Source organism: Budorcas taxicolor, chromosome 2 (assembly GCF_023091745.1).
Source record: "Budorcas taxicolor isolate Tak-1 chromosome 2, Takin1.1, whole genome shotgun sequence".
Lineage (NCBI taxonomy): Eukaryota > Metazoa > Chordata > Mammalia > Artiodactyla > Bovidae > Budorcas > Budorcas taxicolor.
The window spans coordinates 177,839,711-177,854,854 of record NC_068911.1 but is presented as its reverse complement, the minus strand read 5'-3'; the positions used below and the strand labels follow the sequence as shown (position 1 = coordinate 177,854,854).

Here is a 15,144-nt window from a genome sequence, read left to right as displayed (position 1 = left end):
ACAGTCTAGTTACTCGAGAGCAATGGCTTCCGATTTCTAACCCACGGAGAGTTAATTCACCGAAATTACTGCCAGTCCAGTAAGAACAACGCAGTAAGTGCTGCACAGAACTAAGTTAACTTAAGTGCTGATTTTTTTAAGTGTTAAAAAGCACCTCTGTCTTTTCTTTTAGGCCACGCCACACAGCTTGTAGGATATCGGTTCCCAAACCAGGGATCGAACCCGGGCCCTCAACAGTGAAAGCACTGAACCCTAACCACTGGACCACCACGGAATTCCCAAAATGCCCTTTTAAAAAATGAAATGATAATGATGTTAGTGTTTTTTTTTCATTGATTTACCCCAATAAAATTAAAAGTCAGCAACCTTATGGATCACCAACACCATCCCAATATTTTTCTAGCTTCATCTTTAATATCTGCAAGTCTAAAACCACTGCTCTAAAACTGTGACTGACTTTTAGGGGAGGGAGGTTGGCCATTGCAGGATCTTAGCTCCCTGACCAGGGATTAAACGCAGGCCCCCTGCAGTGGAAGCACAGAGTCCGAATGACTGGAACCCTAGGGAATTCCCAATGGTGACCAATTTTCAATGACACGTCAGAATATCTGTGTGTCTGTCTGTGTGTGTGCTACCAAGTGACCGTGTTGCCCTCAGAAGCAGGCACCCTGTGAGATCCGTGCGCCTCACTCGCTGTTGTGCTACCCTTCCAGAAGTGCGGGAGTTTCCTTTCTCCTTTAATTCTGGCTGCTCTGGATCTCCTCTGCCACACACAGGCTTCCTCCAGTCGTGGTGAACAAGGGCTACTCCCTGCTGCAGCGCTCGGCCTTCTCACTGCAGGGCTTCTCCGCTCTGGACCACAGGCTCCAGGCTCGCGGGCTTCGGTAATCACAGCACACGGCCTTAGCTGCTCCCACATGGGGGCTGTCAGTGCCCAGACCAGGGGTCAAAGCCACGTTCCCTGCCTTGGCAGGCGGCTTAACCCCTGGCCCACCAGAGACACAGCTGCTCAAGAGGCCGAGCAGACCACTCCAGGAGTCCTCCAGTCACTGGGCAGCAGGCGCACAGTGGACGACGACTTAGAACTTAGCACCCACGTCACAGCAAGAACGAAAGGAAGACAACCTAACAGGCTCTAAGCCGAGGAGGACAAGCACTGCTTCTGGATGCAATACGAGCCTTGAGGGAGAAGACCCAGTAGGGAGGTCTTTAGTACAGAAGACACTCCTGGCCACTGAGATTGCCCCCAAACGTCACTCCTCACACACAGGGGTTCACACATTTACGTGAACTGAAAAGGAGACTTATGCGCTGTTGGTCCAAGTGACCTTCCATCCCCTTCGTTAGAAGACACGCCTCACATGCCGTTTTTCACATTGGGCGTCACGGGTTCTTACAGCCTAGGTTCTGAACGCCCACGGGTGACTCTCTAGGGTGCGTCTCGGAGCACCGAGCGCCCTCTGGCTGCCCAGTGGGCGTGCTGGCTCCCTGGGGCCCCGGCCCCGATGCCGGCCACTCACCATCAGCTGGTCTGTCATCTCGACAGCCTTGTCCACCGTGTGCAGCTCCCGGAGGGCCTGCTGGGCCCGGCTGCTACTCCCCACCGCGGACGCCTGCTGGAAGTTGGTCTGAATGGCATCCATGAGGAAACTGAGCATGTCTAACACGAGAGGAGCGAAGGAGAAATTGGCCTGAGAAAAATCCAAATACACAAGTGAAAAAAAAAGGACGGGTCACACTCGTCAGCATCATCTTGCCAGTAACGACTTACAGAACCCAGGACCCAGCTTCCTCACTCGAGTTATGTATTCCAGCTCTCACTTCACTCTGTCTGAGCACTGGATTTGATTCCAGTCAGCATGCGACTGGGTCACTAAACCAGGGGCCCCATGCTGATAAGCACTGCTTCCACACACACACCGCGCTCAGTGAGACATCTAGCGTGCGTCCAGTCACGCGCCACTTGGGAGACTGAGACGACCACCACCCGACGACCACCCACTGCTTTCTGTGTCCTGTGCTGCAGATGAGGGGCCTGCGCCAAGAAAGGGTGCCCCGGAGCATCACACACCTTCACACAAACCCCCAAACATCCTCAGCCACAGACTCCCTGTGAAGCAGTGATCGACCACACACACAACTGCTATTTACATGATGGATATCAGTAACCTTGGAGGACAAAATAACCACTGGTGGAATGGGAAGGAGAGCGCTGTGCCAGGCTCCACGCTCTGCTCCCGTGCTGTGCACCGCCAGGGCCCACCCAGCTCTGCAGCTCCTCCCACCAGGCCCCACCTGGTTCTGCAGCTCCTCCCGGCAGCCCTCCACGGTGCGGCACAGGCTGCTCTTCTTGGGCTTCTCTTCGTCAGCACCCTTTCCGTCGCTGATGGTGACCTTGGCCTTGTCCGCCGGGGCGGTGCTGGTGTGGCGCACAAGACTCTCTGAAGCCCTGGGCTCAGTCTGAAATGCTGACTCCTTCATGGTGGAGCTCATGCCACTGCTGGGAGTTCGCTTCACCAAAGCCTAGGGACAGGAAATGTCAGAGGCCCCCAATTTCTTGTCACAAGCACAGATGAAATACTGCCTAAGATCTCGGAGGAAAAATCTGACTCAAAGGGGAGACTGGCTAACCATTTAAAGAATATCCAAAAGCCTGAATTCTAATCTTTGTGGTATTCGCCTAATAGCTAACACTTTACCCACTCATAATGACAGGTCTTAAAATTGGGGTAGGGTCTTTGATAACACTGCAAGATCTCTAAGAATACTGCAAGTTCTACTATCCTAAGTGAAGTGTTTAGGCCATGACTATACAACTGATCACTGACAAAACCAGAACTTGGTCCTAGACCCAGGACACCATGAAGGTGACGTGGGAAGTTCCCAGTTTGGCTTACACATCTGTATCACTAACAAGTCACCCTTTAGAGCCAAGGGAATGTTCTAATTTCTCACCAAACAGCTGCCATCTTCTTTGGCTCCACAGTCACAGAAGAAGGATCCATATTTGGCATAGGAAATCTCATGATCCTTGTGGCATACTTTGGCACATACTGTGCACACACCCACCCCATCAACCATTTTGCAAGTGTGACAGTGGTACCTAGAAAGAATAAGAACCAGGCAATGAGTCCAGAAGTCCCCAAAATCAATGGCCTGGAAAGCCCCACCAAAAAGGAAAAACTGCTCTTACCAATGCTGGTTCATGAATTCTTTCTGAGTGATGGTAAAAGTGCAGAGTTTATTGCAAAGGGAATCTTCATCCTTCAAAGATAATAAATTTTTTAAATCAGAAATACATCCTTCCACACAGGCACCCACAAAAACACACCCTTTGGAAAATAAACCACTGACTTCATAAATGACTAGCAGAAACCTATTCCAGCTGGGGAGAGCTTGCAGGCTATAAATGTGATCCAATTTCAGATAAGATCTTCAGGTTTTGTGGCTAAGAAAAAAATAAACCTTACGCTTCCTCTACAACGCAGCTCACACCATCCCCCTGAAAAGCTCATCACTGAAACTCCATTCTGGACGCGACAACCAGTGGGAACGGCAGCCCAAGTGCCTCTAGAGGGAAGAAGGCCCAGGCTTGTTTTCAAGGGTCCTTCCTCTAGGAGGTTAGAGTCCTACGACTTGTTCTGCAGGCCTGGAAAATCAGCCTGGCGTTAGTCATGAAAGCTCTGAATACTCAACAAGGACTGGGAAGAGTCCTGCAGCGCACAGGGGCCAAAACAGAAGGCCAAAGGCCTGGTCACGTGAGCTCTGCGAGTGCCGGTCAGCCGTGACTGTGCTGGTCACTCCACTTACTGAGTCCTCGGCCTGGGAGTCTTCCTCTTCCACTGCCAGCTCCTCCACCCAGTCGGAGTCCACCTCAATCGCCCGCTCCTCGCCATCCATGGAGAGGTGACTCGGCCCCTGGCCGCTGCTCTGGCTCAGGGCATTGGTGACATCGGCCAAGTAAGCCATAATGTGGCACGTGCACTCGAGGACTATCACGTGCTATAAAGAAGACCACCACAGCACGAAAGGTCAGCTCTCCACATTCCATCACCATGCAAACTGTGTTTTCTCATGCTTTTTCCAATAAAGCTCAAGGAAGAGCACAAAAAGCAGAGAAGAAAAATAGCATGTCTTAATTATCTATTTCCTTAGCTCTTCGCACGCAACAGCAAGAAGCTGGTCAATAAACTGCACGGGGACTCCCCTGGGGGGCCAGTGGTTAGGATTCAGCACTTCCAATGCAAGGGATGCAGGTCTGACCTCTGGTCAGGGAACTAAGAGTCCATATGCTGCATGGCGTGACCAAAAATGTAAAACTTCAAAAAATAAAGAAACTGTATGGAATCAGTATGATTCACCCCTTAAGCACAAAGACGACTCTTTAAAAATCATAAACTAGGGCTTCCCTGGCGGTTCAGTGGTCACGAATCCACCTGCCAACGCAGCGGACGTGGGTTTGGTCCCTGATCCAGGAAGATCCCACAAGCCACGGAGCAACTGAGCGCGGGGGCCACAGCTACTGAGCCTGTGCCCTAGAGCCTGGGAGCCGCAGATGCCGGAGCCCTCGAGCCCCGGGGCCCAGCTTCCACGGCAAGAGAGGCCACCGATCCCAGAGAGCAGCCCCTGCTTGCGGCGACTAGAGAAAGCCCAAGCAGCAACAAGGACCCAGCACAGCTAAATAAATGAATGTATTTTTAAAAATTTTATAAAATGAAGTACCACATAAACCAGGAGAATAAAGTTGAAACAGACACAAAAATCACTCCAGGAAAAACTAGACTGACACAGAGAACAGAGTGGTGGTTCCAGAGGCCGGGGGTAGGAGGGCGATTCAGTGAGGTGGGTGAATATGAGTCAAAAGACACAAACTTCCAGTCATAAAATAGGCAAGCCATGGAGAGGAGATGCCAAGCATGGTGACTAGAGTTAATGCTAATGTATGCATGTCTGACAGTTGCCAAGAGAGTAGGTCTTGAAAGTTCTCATTACAAGAAAAAAAATTTAACTATGTATGGAGATGGATACTAATTTAACTATGTATGGAGATGGATACTAATTTAACTATGTATGGAGATGGATACTAACTTAACTATGTATGGAGATGGATACTAACTTAACTATGTATGGAGATGGATACTAACTAGACTGCGATCATTTTGCAATATATACAAACATTAAATCACTATCTTGTGAACCTGAAACTAACATTCTATGTCAATTACACCTCAAGAAAAAAGATAAAAAGACTACATTAAAGCATGAGTAAACTCTCATTGGCTTTTTTCCCTGCCATAATCATTTTTTTAACCATTACTGAAAAACATTTAAATTAGCCACAGTGACAGGCTCGCAGGTTGGGTGGAGGGAGAAAATGCTCGAATGCAAGGTTTCTGCCAGTTGCCACCCTTCTTCTCAGCACAGTGGCCTGAGCCTCCAGATACCGTGAGCGATTCTAGCATTTGGACTGGAGATGCGGAGGTAAACGCTAACCCACGCTTGACACTCAGAGCACACAATTCGCTGCAGGAGCAGCGAACAATTTCCCAGAGAGTGCCAATATCTAAAAATGGCAGAGATTCACTGTTTTAAGAAGGATTCTGCTGGATGTCTGTTTGCAGAGCATTTCCTTGGGCTCACTTCCTGCCCCAAGAAGAGGCCTGTGGGTGTGCACTTGGTGCTGGCACACTTCGAGGCCTTTGAGACCCTGGGCCTCCCCTCTGCAGGGGCTCCAGGGACAGAAACCAACAGCAACGGGACTGCCATCACTCCCTGGCCGCCGCCGCCCCTCACCCTCCTTACCTTTCCATGCATGACACCGGCATTCAGTTTTTCAATCACGTTCTTCTGGGACAGGTACTTCTTGCTGCCAAATAAAAGCGGGGGAGATGGGATACAAAATCATCTAAGGAACCAAAGAACGGAAGCATTTCCATGGATCTTGCATCAATTTGTAGACAAAGTGAACTAAAGGCATTCTTTGGAAATTACGTGGGTCATCAGCGATTAGGGGGTTCTGTTCCTATCAGAGATAGTTGGTACACTTTCCCAAGACTTCTAGGAATAATGAATAAGAAACTCTACTAATAAAAGAGCAGACATTAAATCTAAAGTGAACTGATTGAATCTACAATGAATAATCCCCAATAAAAAGACAGAGCTTCAAGTTTCTTTTGTACTCACTCTGAGCTACAAAAAAAATAGCCTGCAATTAATTATCCCCCTTTAGAGCAACGGTGTAACATACAGAAGCAACCCTCCCATTTCATCCTCTTACCATCTACTCAGCCAGTCCACAGCAGCATTATGAAGCTGAAGATGGCCAGCACCTTGACCTGCACCCGCCAGGGTAGCCATGACAACCATGAGTTCAGGGAAACCAGTCCCATCACCGTTGGCCAGCATCTCTGTTGCCATGGGGATCAAGGTGCCCAAGAGCACAGCACACACACCTTCCCCAACTTGACTGGTAGAAAAGAAACAGCGCACTGGTAAATATTCAGTAGGACTCAGTATTGAATTTGTAAGAATTTAGAATTTCCAGGAAGCGTTTAAAATTAAGCGTTAAATGCATGACCACTCACTAAGCCAAGTTGTGCACTTGGGCTGCTAGACCATAAAACAATCACACATGTTACAACTGCCAGGAGAAGCCACTGCAGAAGTTTCCTCAGGGGAAAAATCAAGGAGATGTGCTAGATTCCTTGAGTCTATAGAGAGGGGGCTGTGGGATCGCTGCAAATGCTTCAGGACTGACGGAGGCTGAAGGAAGCACAGCTGCAAACACTCTCGCCCTGTTGCTGGGGCTGTCGGAACGCGTGATATGAGCGCGGGTGCGCTACCTGTTTTCCCGAACAATGTAGGTGGTCAGCAGCTGCAGCAGCTGCCTGTTCTCCTGGATCACGTCCAGCTGATCAGAATCTTTGGGGGGCGATGCAGTCATGCGGGTGAGCCATGCCTGGAGACGCGCAGGCTCCACACAAGCCAGCTGGGCCAGGGAGCCGCAGAGATGCAGGAGGCTCGGGTTAGGGCTCTTCTCCGCTGGGGACAGAGAGAGAGGCGACGGTCAGTGAAGGAGGGCGGGGGGCAGGGAAGAGGCCCAGACCGTGAGCCAGGGAAGGGGGAAAGGCTCCAAGCAAGCCTTCGACTTCCTTCCAAACTTTCTCTGAGGAATTCTCTCCACTTGTTAGCATTCTCCTGCCGTAGTTACACTCGGGCAGAAGATAGGCACAGTCATTAGCTGGACATCAAAGTTCCCCTAAGAAGATTATTAAAAGCTGCCACTCACTCAGCTGGAAGAGTTTAGTGAAGAATTTCAAAACTCGGTTACAGAATTTAGCAGAGAGGTTCTCATTGGCTGTTGCCATCATGATCTGCACAAGTTCTCCACTGAAAGGCAGGAGGGGAAAAAAATGGAAGAATCATGTTAAGTGTCACATAAAAAGCACCCTCTTCTATTTCCTCACAATCTCATCCTCTCTAGGAGAACTGTCACCTGTGAGTCAACAATGCCAGCGAGTCAAAAACAACCCCCTTCACCAATAACCTCAAGGCGCCAGCAGCTAACCAGTCCTCCCAGAAGTACAAACATCTAAGCAGGCTTTTGTATTTCCCGAGAGAACAACCAGGTCAACACAGTCCTTGCTTCTGGAAGGCATTCAGAAACCCTCACTGAGAAGAACGCAACGGAGCTCACCTGTCAGAGAAAAATTCCTCCATAGCTTTACGAGCCTGGCTGCTCTCCAGTTGCTTTTCCAAATACTGGAGACATTCCTCTAAGATGGATTCATCGAGTCCACTGAAAATCCAAAAAAAAATTAACTATAGAAACAAGGGCTGTTTTGATGTCCTAATACTACCTTTAAAAATTCAGAAGTCTACTGCTTTCCCTGGTGGCTCAGCAGTAAAGAACCCACCTGCCGATGCAGGGGACACGGGTTCGATCGCTGGTCTGGGAAGACCCCACCTGCCATGGGACAACTCAGCCCATGCACCACAACCACTGAGCTTGTGCTCTGGAGCCCAGGAGGTGCAACTCCTAAGCCCACAAGCCGCAACTGCTGAAGCCCAAGCACCCTGGATCCTGAGCCCCCGACAGGAGAAGCCGCCACAACGAGAAGCCCACGAACCACAGGCAGAGAGCAGCCCCCACTCCCCACAACCAGAGAAAGCCCACACAGCGACAGAGACCCAGCACAGCCGAAAGTAAGGTTTTAAAATATATTTTTTAAAACCCAATTTTAAACTATTAAAAAAAATCCTAAGCCTATTTACGGCTACACCTTGAGGGCAATATTTAGTTTTGTTTTGTCAAAGCTTGGCATAAACCCTGGTATACAGCAGCTGCTAAATAAATGAGGAATTAAAACTGCAATAGAACAAAAAATTCCTAAAATCTGAGATAAGTGATGCAGTCAGTAGCTAAGAGTTCAAAGAACCAGAGCTGTTATCTCCAACTATCAGGAAGAGGAGGGAAGGGAGGGGAGAACTGGAGGGGGAAAGAGGGCATAAGGGAAGTGGGAGACGCAGGCACGCTATGTCGCTTTCCTCTGCGACCCCATGGGCTGCGGCCCCCAGGCTCCTCTGCCCATGGGTTTCTCCAGGCAAGAGTACTGGAGTGGGTGGCCACGTCCTCCTCCAGGGGATCTTTCTGACCCAGGAACTGAACCTACGTCTCCCGCCTTCGCAGGCAGGGAGGAGTGACAAAAGAGAAGTGGGGAGAGAGGGAAAAAAAGCAGCAGCCCCTCATGAAAACCTGGATTGCTTGACAAGAAGGCAGAAAATCCCAATACCTGGAACTGTTTATCTATATAGTTCTCAGTGGGATACAACTGTACTCAACTGCTCTTTTAAGACTCGCCTACATCAACGTGGCCTACACCAGCATGGTCAAAGAGCGCAATGAGACCCCCTTCATGCCGCAGAACATCTATCTCACAAGCACAGTCGCAAAAATGTTAGAGACTGTGTCAAGCTCCTTTGCACACATCACCACATCTAGTGCAGCGTGCTCATTCCTAAGGATGAATCACAGAAGAGGATTCCAAGTAAGTTTCCGTATGTGTCCTCAAGAATGCAAAATGAACACAAACACAGAACTTTCTATTAAAAACCACAACCAGGGACTTCCCTCGTGGCCCAGGGATTAAGGATGCACCTGCCAATGTAGGGGACACAAGTTCAATCCCTGGTCTGGGAACTAAGATCCCACGTCCCTTGGGTCAACTAAGCCTGAGACGTAACTACTGAAATCCCCGCCCTAGAACCCATGCTCCACAACAAGAAGTCACTGCAACAGGAAGTCCTCACACCGCAGTGAAGAGGAGCCGCTTCCCAGCTCCCCAGCAACTAGAGAAAGCCCATGCGCAACAGCAAAGACCCAGTGTAACCAACATAACCAAAATTTAATTTTTTAAAAAGGCACAATCGTAGGCTGTTAATGAATGACAGAGAGAAGCAAGTGCTGGTGTCTTTCACCGGGAGTAGCAGGAAGCCACAGGGACCGGCAGCCTCTCCCCAGTCGGGCTCACCTATTGGGGTCCGCGTGGTTGGCCAGAATGTTGTAACAGCCGGTGATGAGCTTCTCATACACACGAGCCAAGAACTCATCAGACTCTGCGGGGCCCAGGACACGCTCCAGGGAGTTGCTGCTGATCTCAGCCACACTCTCAGTGCTCGACTCCAGAAGAAGGGGGAGCAGTGTCCGGATTACTTGTGCCGGGTTCATCTCATCGGACCAGCTTCAGCAAAGAAAACAGAATCTAATCAGTGAATGTACTCTGAACAGCTGCAAGGGGAGGAGAGGGCAATCCAGTCATTTCTTGAGAAGGGCTTTTTTCCTGGGACAGTTGTTTTTCACACAGGCACAGTCTTGCAACTTCATGGTCTCCTTTCTCATCACTGTATCAGAAGTTAAAATCATTTCCATTTGAAAAATCCACTCATTAAAACATTAAATTAACTACATAAGATGTATTCTGTAATATTTAGAAAGGAAAATTTACTGCAACCTAAGCTAGTAACCCTCCAAGACAACCTTTCTAGAAGAACTGGCAGGAATCTGGATCACTTTTAAGGCAATTAGATACAGGACTTTACTCGTGACCTATGTACAGGAAGCCTGCCCTAGTCCCCACGCTGGCAATATCTAAGTTCCGCAATGAACCTGGAGAAGCATGACCTCAAATTCGTCATCGTCACCTTGAAACTTAAACCCAGAGCACTTCCACGTCACGGTATGATTTAAAGCCAGCATGTTTTTTCTGAAACACACTACACATAAAGAGGGGGAGGTCCTCTGGTGCCCTCCACATCTACATTCAAAATCCTTCCAGGGAGACACTCACACTCTAAAGCCACAGGCTCTCTCTGCTATAGAAGCAGGCAAAACAAGCACTACCACGCAGTTAATGTAACTCTCGCTGTCTTCCTGCAGCTATGACAGAGCACAGGCGCGAAGAGCACTCAGGGCTACGCAGCTGGTACTCACACTATGAGGTCTCCAGTCAGCCTGACCAGGGAGAGGAGGGTGTGCTTCAGGGACGCAGCCAGGGGCAGACTCTGGCCACAGAGCGTCCCCAGGTGGGCAGCCTGCACAGCACTGATGTAGCTCTCAGAAGGGACGGTGTCGTTGGCAAAGGCGTTGCGCTGAAAGGAGGCAAAGCAGACATAAATGGAGAGACCATCCATCTCCAGATGCTTACACGAGCAAAGAGAAAATCGAAGACCCCACTGGGGTTCACAGACAGGGACTCTATTCAATATACACTCTGAGTGACCCTGGGAAGGAAAGTGGAGCGGAGTGAATGAAGTGAGTGGAGCGGAGTGAATGAAGGGAGTGGAGCGGAGTGAATGAAGGAAAGTGGAGTGGAGTGAATGAAGGAAGCAGTGACCAAATTTTAGTTAGTACGAGTTAAAATTTTAAAAGGGCGACCCTGGTGGCTCAGCGGTTTAGTATCCGCCTCACAGTGCAGCGTACACTGGTTCAAACCCTAGCCCAGAAGGACCCCACACTCCTGGGAGCAGCTCAGCCCACGTGCCACCACTACTGAGTCTGTGCCCGAGAGCCTGGGAGCCCAGCTCCTGAGGCCTGTATCCCCCAGAGCCCGAGCTCCGTAAGGGCAGCCACCGCAACGAGGAGCCTGCGTCCCACAGCAAAGGGCCGTCCCCCTCACTACAACTAGAGAGAAGCCCGCACAGCAAGGAGGAGCCGGCGCAGCCACAAGGAAACCAGGTCTTTTAAACAGAAAAGGTAAAGCTGAGCTAAAATTTAGTTACTACAAAGTCAAGACACCCAATACCACTTTTCAAAGAATTAGGATATATTATATTTAATATTAAAACTATGCTTATTTGCCTCTAATAAGGGAAAGATCAGGATTTCACAATGCATCTGGTTCCCCATTACAAATATCTTAATTATCCTTGCACTACAGCTCCGGGTGATGTAAATAGAGGTCACGATTACAAAGCAAGGATAATAAGATTATAACACTTGGTTTTTCCAAAGAACTGTAATAACACAATAATCTGTTAACAGAGGTTAGTCTGAGGACAGCACACAGGAAGATCAAGGGAACTGACAGAAGATTCAACAGTCTTCTGAAAGCCTAGAGAACTTAAATGCTACCCCATAAAATTATGACAGAAGGAGCAGGTTCTTGACATATAACCTAAAAGGGAAAGGAAACAGTTAACATTTACTGACAATCCACGTGCCAGAAAATGTGCTAGGCACTTTCCATCTAATATCCTTGATCTTCACCTCCCAGTTTTTAACAGATGAAGAATCTGAGGGTCCTAGCAGTTGATCCTCGAATACCACAGGGGTTGGGGTGTTGACCATCCATGCAGTCGAAAATCCATGTACACATTACAGTTAGCCCTCCATACGTGCAGTTCCACATCCATGGATTCAACCAGCCACAGACCATTTAGTATTGCAGCCTAGACTCAGTGAAAACAACAGTGTATAGATGGACATATGCTATTCACAGCCCTGTATTGCTCGAGTCCACTGTAATAAAGTGGTTATCCTATAACACAATTACATACTTCTTATTCTTGGCAAAGTGAGCATGAGCATCATTTGGGTAATTCAAGGACCTGACTACAGGCTCAGCCACAGCAACTACTACTGCGGCACGGTAAGATCTCTTGGGAGCCAGTTTAAGCCTAAAGAATAAGAACAGAACGCAGAAACCAAACAGGGCTCCGAAGTTCTACTCCCAGACAGATGGACACTCACCCAGGACCCAATGTTGGGAAACTCGTTGGTGCTGATATTGTTCCAGGATTCACACACAGTCTGAACTGATGATGGTAGATTCTGAACCAGCGTTGGACCTGGAGGCAACAGAAAGGACAAGGAATCATCACAAGAAAGAAAGAGAGAGAGAAGGACACACAGCATTTTAAAAGCCAACCCCAAATGCAGAGAGAAACACACTACAGTCCAGGTTGTCAAAATAATTACTAAGAGAGCTTAGAAGCATGTTTAAAAGCAGCACCATGTCCAAGAAACTACTAACTGCTTAACAACTAACAACCTCAATTATAAGATTCTCACTCCCCCTCATATTCACTCTCTAACCTTGGAGTAAAGAAGACAACTGAACACAAGACGCAAAGTGAGGGTGAGTCACTACACAACATCCAGACCCTCTACGAACAGGCAGCACTTCCATCTCTTTTCTCCGTAACACAGATCTTGAGGGCAGGGAACATTAGTGCACATTAAGAACAGTAGTCAATGAAGTAATGAAATTAAATTTCTAAAAGTGAGACTATCTGAACATTAAAAGGGTACTTAAACCTTGAAATGCAGGAATATACAAATGCCTGTACATTTTAAAGGGTAACTATCGCACTTAACGCCAATCCTGCTCAAGTCCTTCTGATTTCCCATCCCAAATTTCTACCAGACCATTCCTAACACAAGGAAGACGTTCTCCCAAGCACGAAGCAGTAGCTCAATAGTCTTCCTAATCTCTATAAATGGAAAGGAGAACAAAGATCTTCCCAACAGTCAAAGAGTTTAACGCCTTGGTACCAACTGGTCTTGGCTTGGAGTCCAGCTCTGCCACTTGCAAAATGTAGGATATGGGCAAATAACCTAAGTCTCAGTCTCCTAATGAGTAATAGGGGATGGCAATAAAACTCACCTCATAGGATTACTGCAAAGGTCAAAACAGGTCAACCTATGTCAATGCTTGACACACAGGAAGATCCCAATAAATGGTAAATGTGGTAAACAGGCAGCCAGGAAGAGGAGCAGCGCTGCCAGCCACACCAGCATTAGCGGTCTTATTCAAAAGCACGTTCACTTACCCAGAGTGTTCGCCTTGCACCTACTAGAGCCGATAGCCAAAACCGCAGCAAAGCCGCGCAATTTCTCCTGGGAAGGCTTTTCCGTGGATCCCTCCTCATTAAAGTTCTGTAGCAAATAGGCTCTGGAGGAAAACAGAGGGAGCTATACGCCAAAGCTGAAGGAACCTAGTGACATTCTGGTTAGGGAAAAAACCACCCTAGACAAATGGAGAACCTGTAGCTCAGTTTCCTGACCCTCTAAATGTAGCTGACAGCGCCTGCCCCTTTGGATACATGCCATCCTTGGAAATGCTCACAAAACATTATCTACCCTACTTGTCCTGGCCTCAGGCATTGTACATATCACAGGCTCTGAGAAGTATTCTTTTTTTCTTTAAAAAACAAACAAACGACACTTCAGGAACGTGTACTGTCAGCCATGGGCCGACTCGCGCCTCGACACCCTCACGGGCGGTGGCTCATCGGCGCTGCTGGCTGCTAGGCCCCCGCGCCTGGAGCCCTAGCTGGCCCGTAGCGAGCATTCCTCATTGCTGCTCAAGGTTACTACTCACACCCGTCCAAACAGTCTGCCTCAAGTGACAGTCCTCTGTCCACTGCAAGGCATTCACAGTGAAAGACAGGTGAAGTTTTACAATGCTCCAAGTCCCTGTCAGCAACAACGTCCCATAAAACAGGAACTGAAGAGTGAAATCCTACAGGGACCAGTAAAAGCAAATGAGCGAAAAGGGGCCAGGTCAGAACAGCGAAGGAGAAGCACCCAGTCCTTAGCAGCGGTTTGCTCTGTCACATGGGAAGACAGGCGCAGTTTTGCCGTCCTTCCAATGGAAGAATAGCCAGACGTCTTGTGAATGGTGAATAAACTACCAATTTTTATGCACTGAAAATGAATTCTAAAATATTTAAACACTATGCAAAATAAACACAGGAAGTCTACAGGGTGTGCAATTCGCAATGTTTATTATAGAAAGGACTGGGTTTCAAAATACTCTCTAACTCATTAAGAAAAGGTTTTCCTCAGGATTTCAAAGTCCTGGTGGTCTAGTGGTTAGGAATCTGCCTTGCAATGCAAGAGACGAGGGTTTGACCCCTAGTCGGGGAACTAAGACCCCACGTGGCAAAGGGCAACTAAGCCCTGCACCACAACCAGAGAGCCCACACGCTGCAAGTAGGGAGCCCGCAGGCTCCGGAGCCTGCACGCTGCAACGAAGGAGCCCCGGGACACGAGGACGGCCCCGAGGGCTGCAAATGAGGCCCGACCCAGCCAGACAGATGAATGAGTGAGAAACGTCTTCTCTGCCTATGTCCCATGAGGCTTAAAGAGCTTCGCCTCAGTGAATAACAGGAAAGATAGTGTTTGGAAAAACTACATTACCTCTCTTTGCACCCTACAAGAAAAATGCTAGAAAATATTTACACAGGAAAGTAAACCACCCAAGCATTTACATTCCCCATCTCCGACATCTCTGGGCAGGCGGCCCGCCCCACCTGGTGAAAGAGGCGTAGGTGTCAATGAGCTGCAGCGTGGCGGGCAGCAGGTTCTTGGTGACCTCAGAGGACTTCTGCGGGTCGGTCTCGGCGGCCACCTTAGAGAAGTGCTCGTCCAGAGAGACCTGGACCTTGGAGACAGCAGCGTCCAGGGTGTAGATGGACTGCAGGCTGGGAATTTCATGCAGCTGCAGGATGGTGGTACAGTCGATGCTACAGAAGGACGAGATCTTTAAAAGAGACCCAAGATCTTAGTTAGTCGTGGCAAAAAAAAAAAAAAAACAACACAGTGTAAGCCAAGCTCTGCCAGTAAGGACCCCAAGCTCACAC

At 48.7% G+C, this 15,144-nt stretch overlaps 1 protein-coding gene across 4 annotated transcripts in view; it reads right to left on the bottom strand.

The window, feature by feature from the left end:
• Positions 1–15,144, bottom strand: part of UBR4 (ubiquitin protein ligase E3 component n-recognin 4) — a 132,319-nt gene that overhangs the window by 82,627 nt on the left and 34,548 nt on the right. For all 4 annotated transcript variants that reach the window (XM_052661867.1, XM_052661884.1, XM_052661876.1 and 1 more), the window contains exons 25-39: positions 14,815–15,044; positions 13,330–13,451; positions 12,248–12,345; positions 10,490–10,647; positions 9,531–9,740; positions 7,697–7,798; positions 7,289–7,389; positions 6,843–7,041; positions 6,278–6,466; positions 5,803–5,866; positions 3,811–4,002; positions 3,194–3,264; positions 2,956–3,103; positions 2,296–2,523; positions 1,521–1,691 (exon numbers count right to left, since the gene is read on the bottom strand). In XM_052661867.1, coding sequence (XP_052517827.1) covers positions 1,521–1,691; positions 2,296–2,523; positions 2,956–3,103; positions 3,194–3,264; positions 3,811–4,002; positions 5,803–5,866; positions 6,278–6,466; positions 6,843–7,041; positions 7,289–7,389; positions 7,697–7,798; positions 9,531–9,740; positions 10,490–10,647; positions 12,248–12,345; positions 13,330–13,451; positions 14,815–15,044 — 2,283 coding nt within the window. The remainder of the gene's footprint in view (positions 1–1,520; positions 1,692–2,295; positions 2,524–2,955; positions 3,104–3,193; positions 3,265–3,810; positions 4,003–5,802; positions 5,867–6,277; positions 6,467–6,842; positions 7,042–7,288; positions 7,390–7,696; positions 7,799–9,530; positions 9,741–10,489; positions 10,648–12,247; positions 12,346–13,329; positions 13,452–14,814; positions 15,045–15,144) is intronic.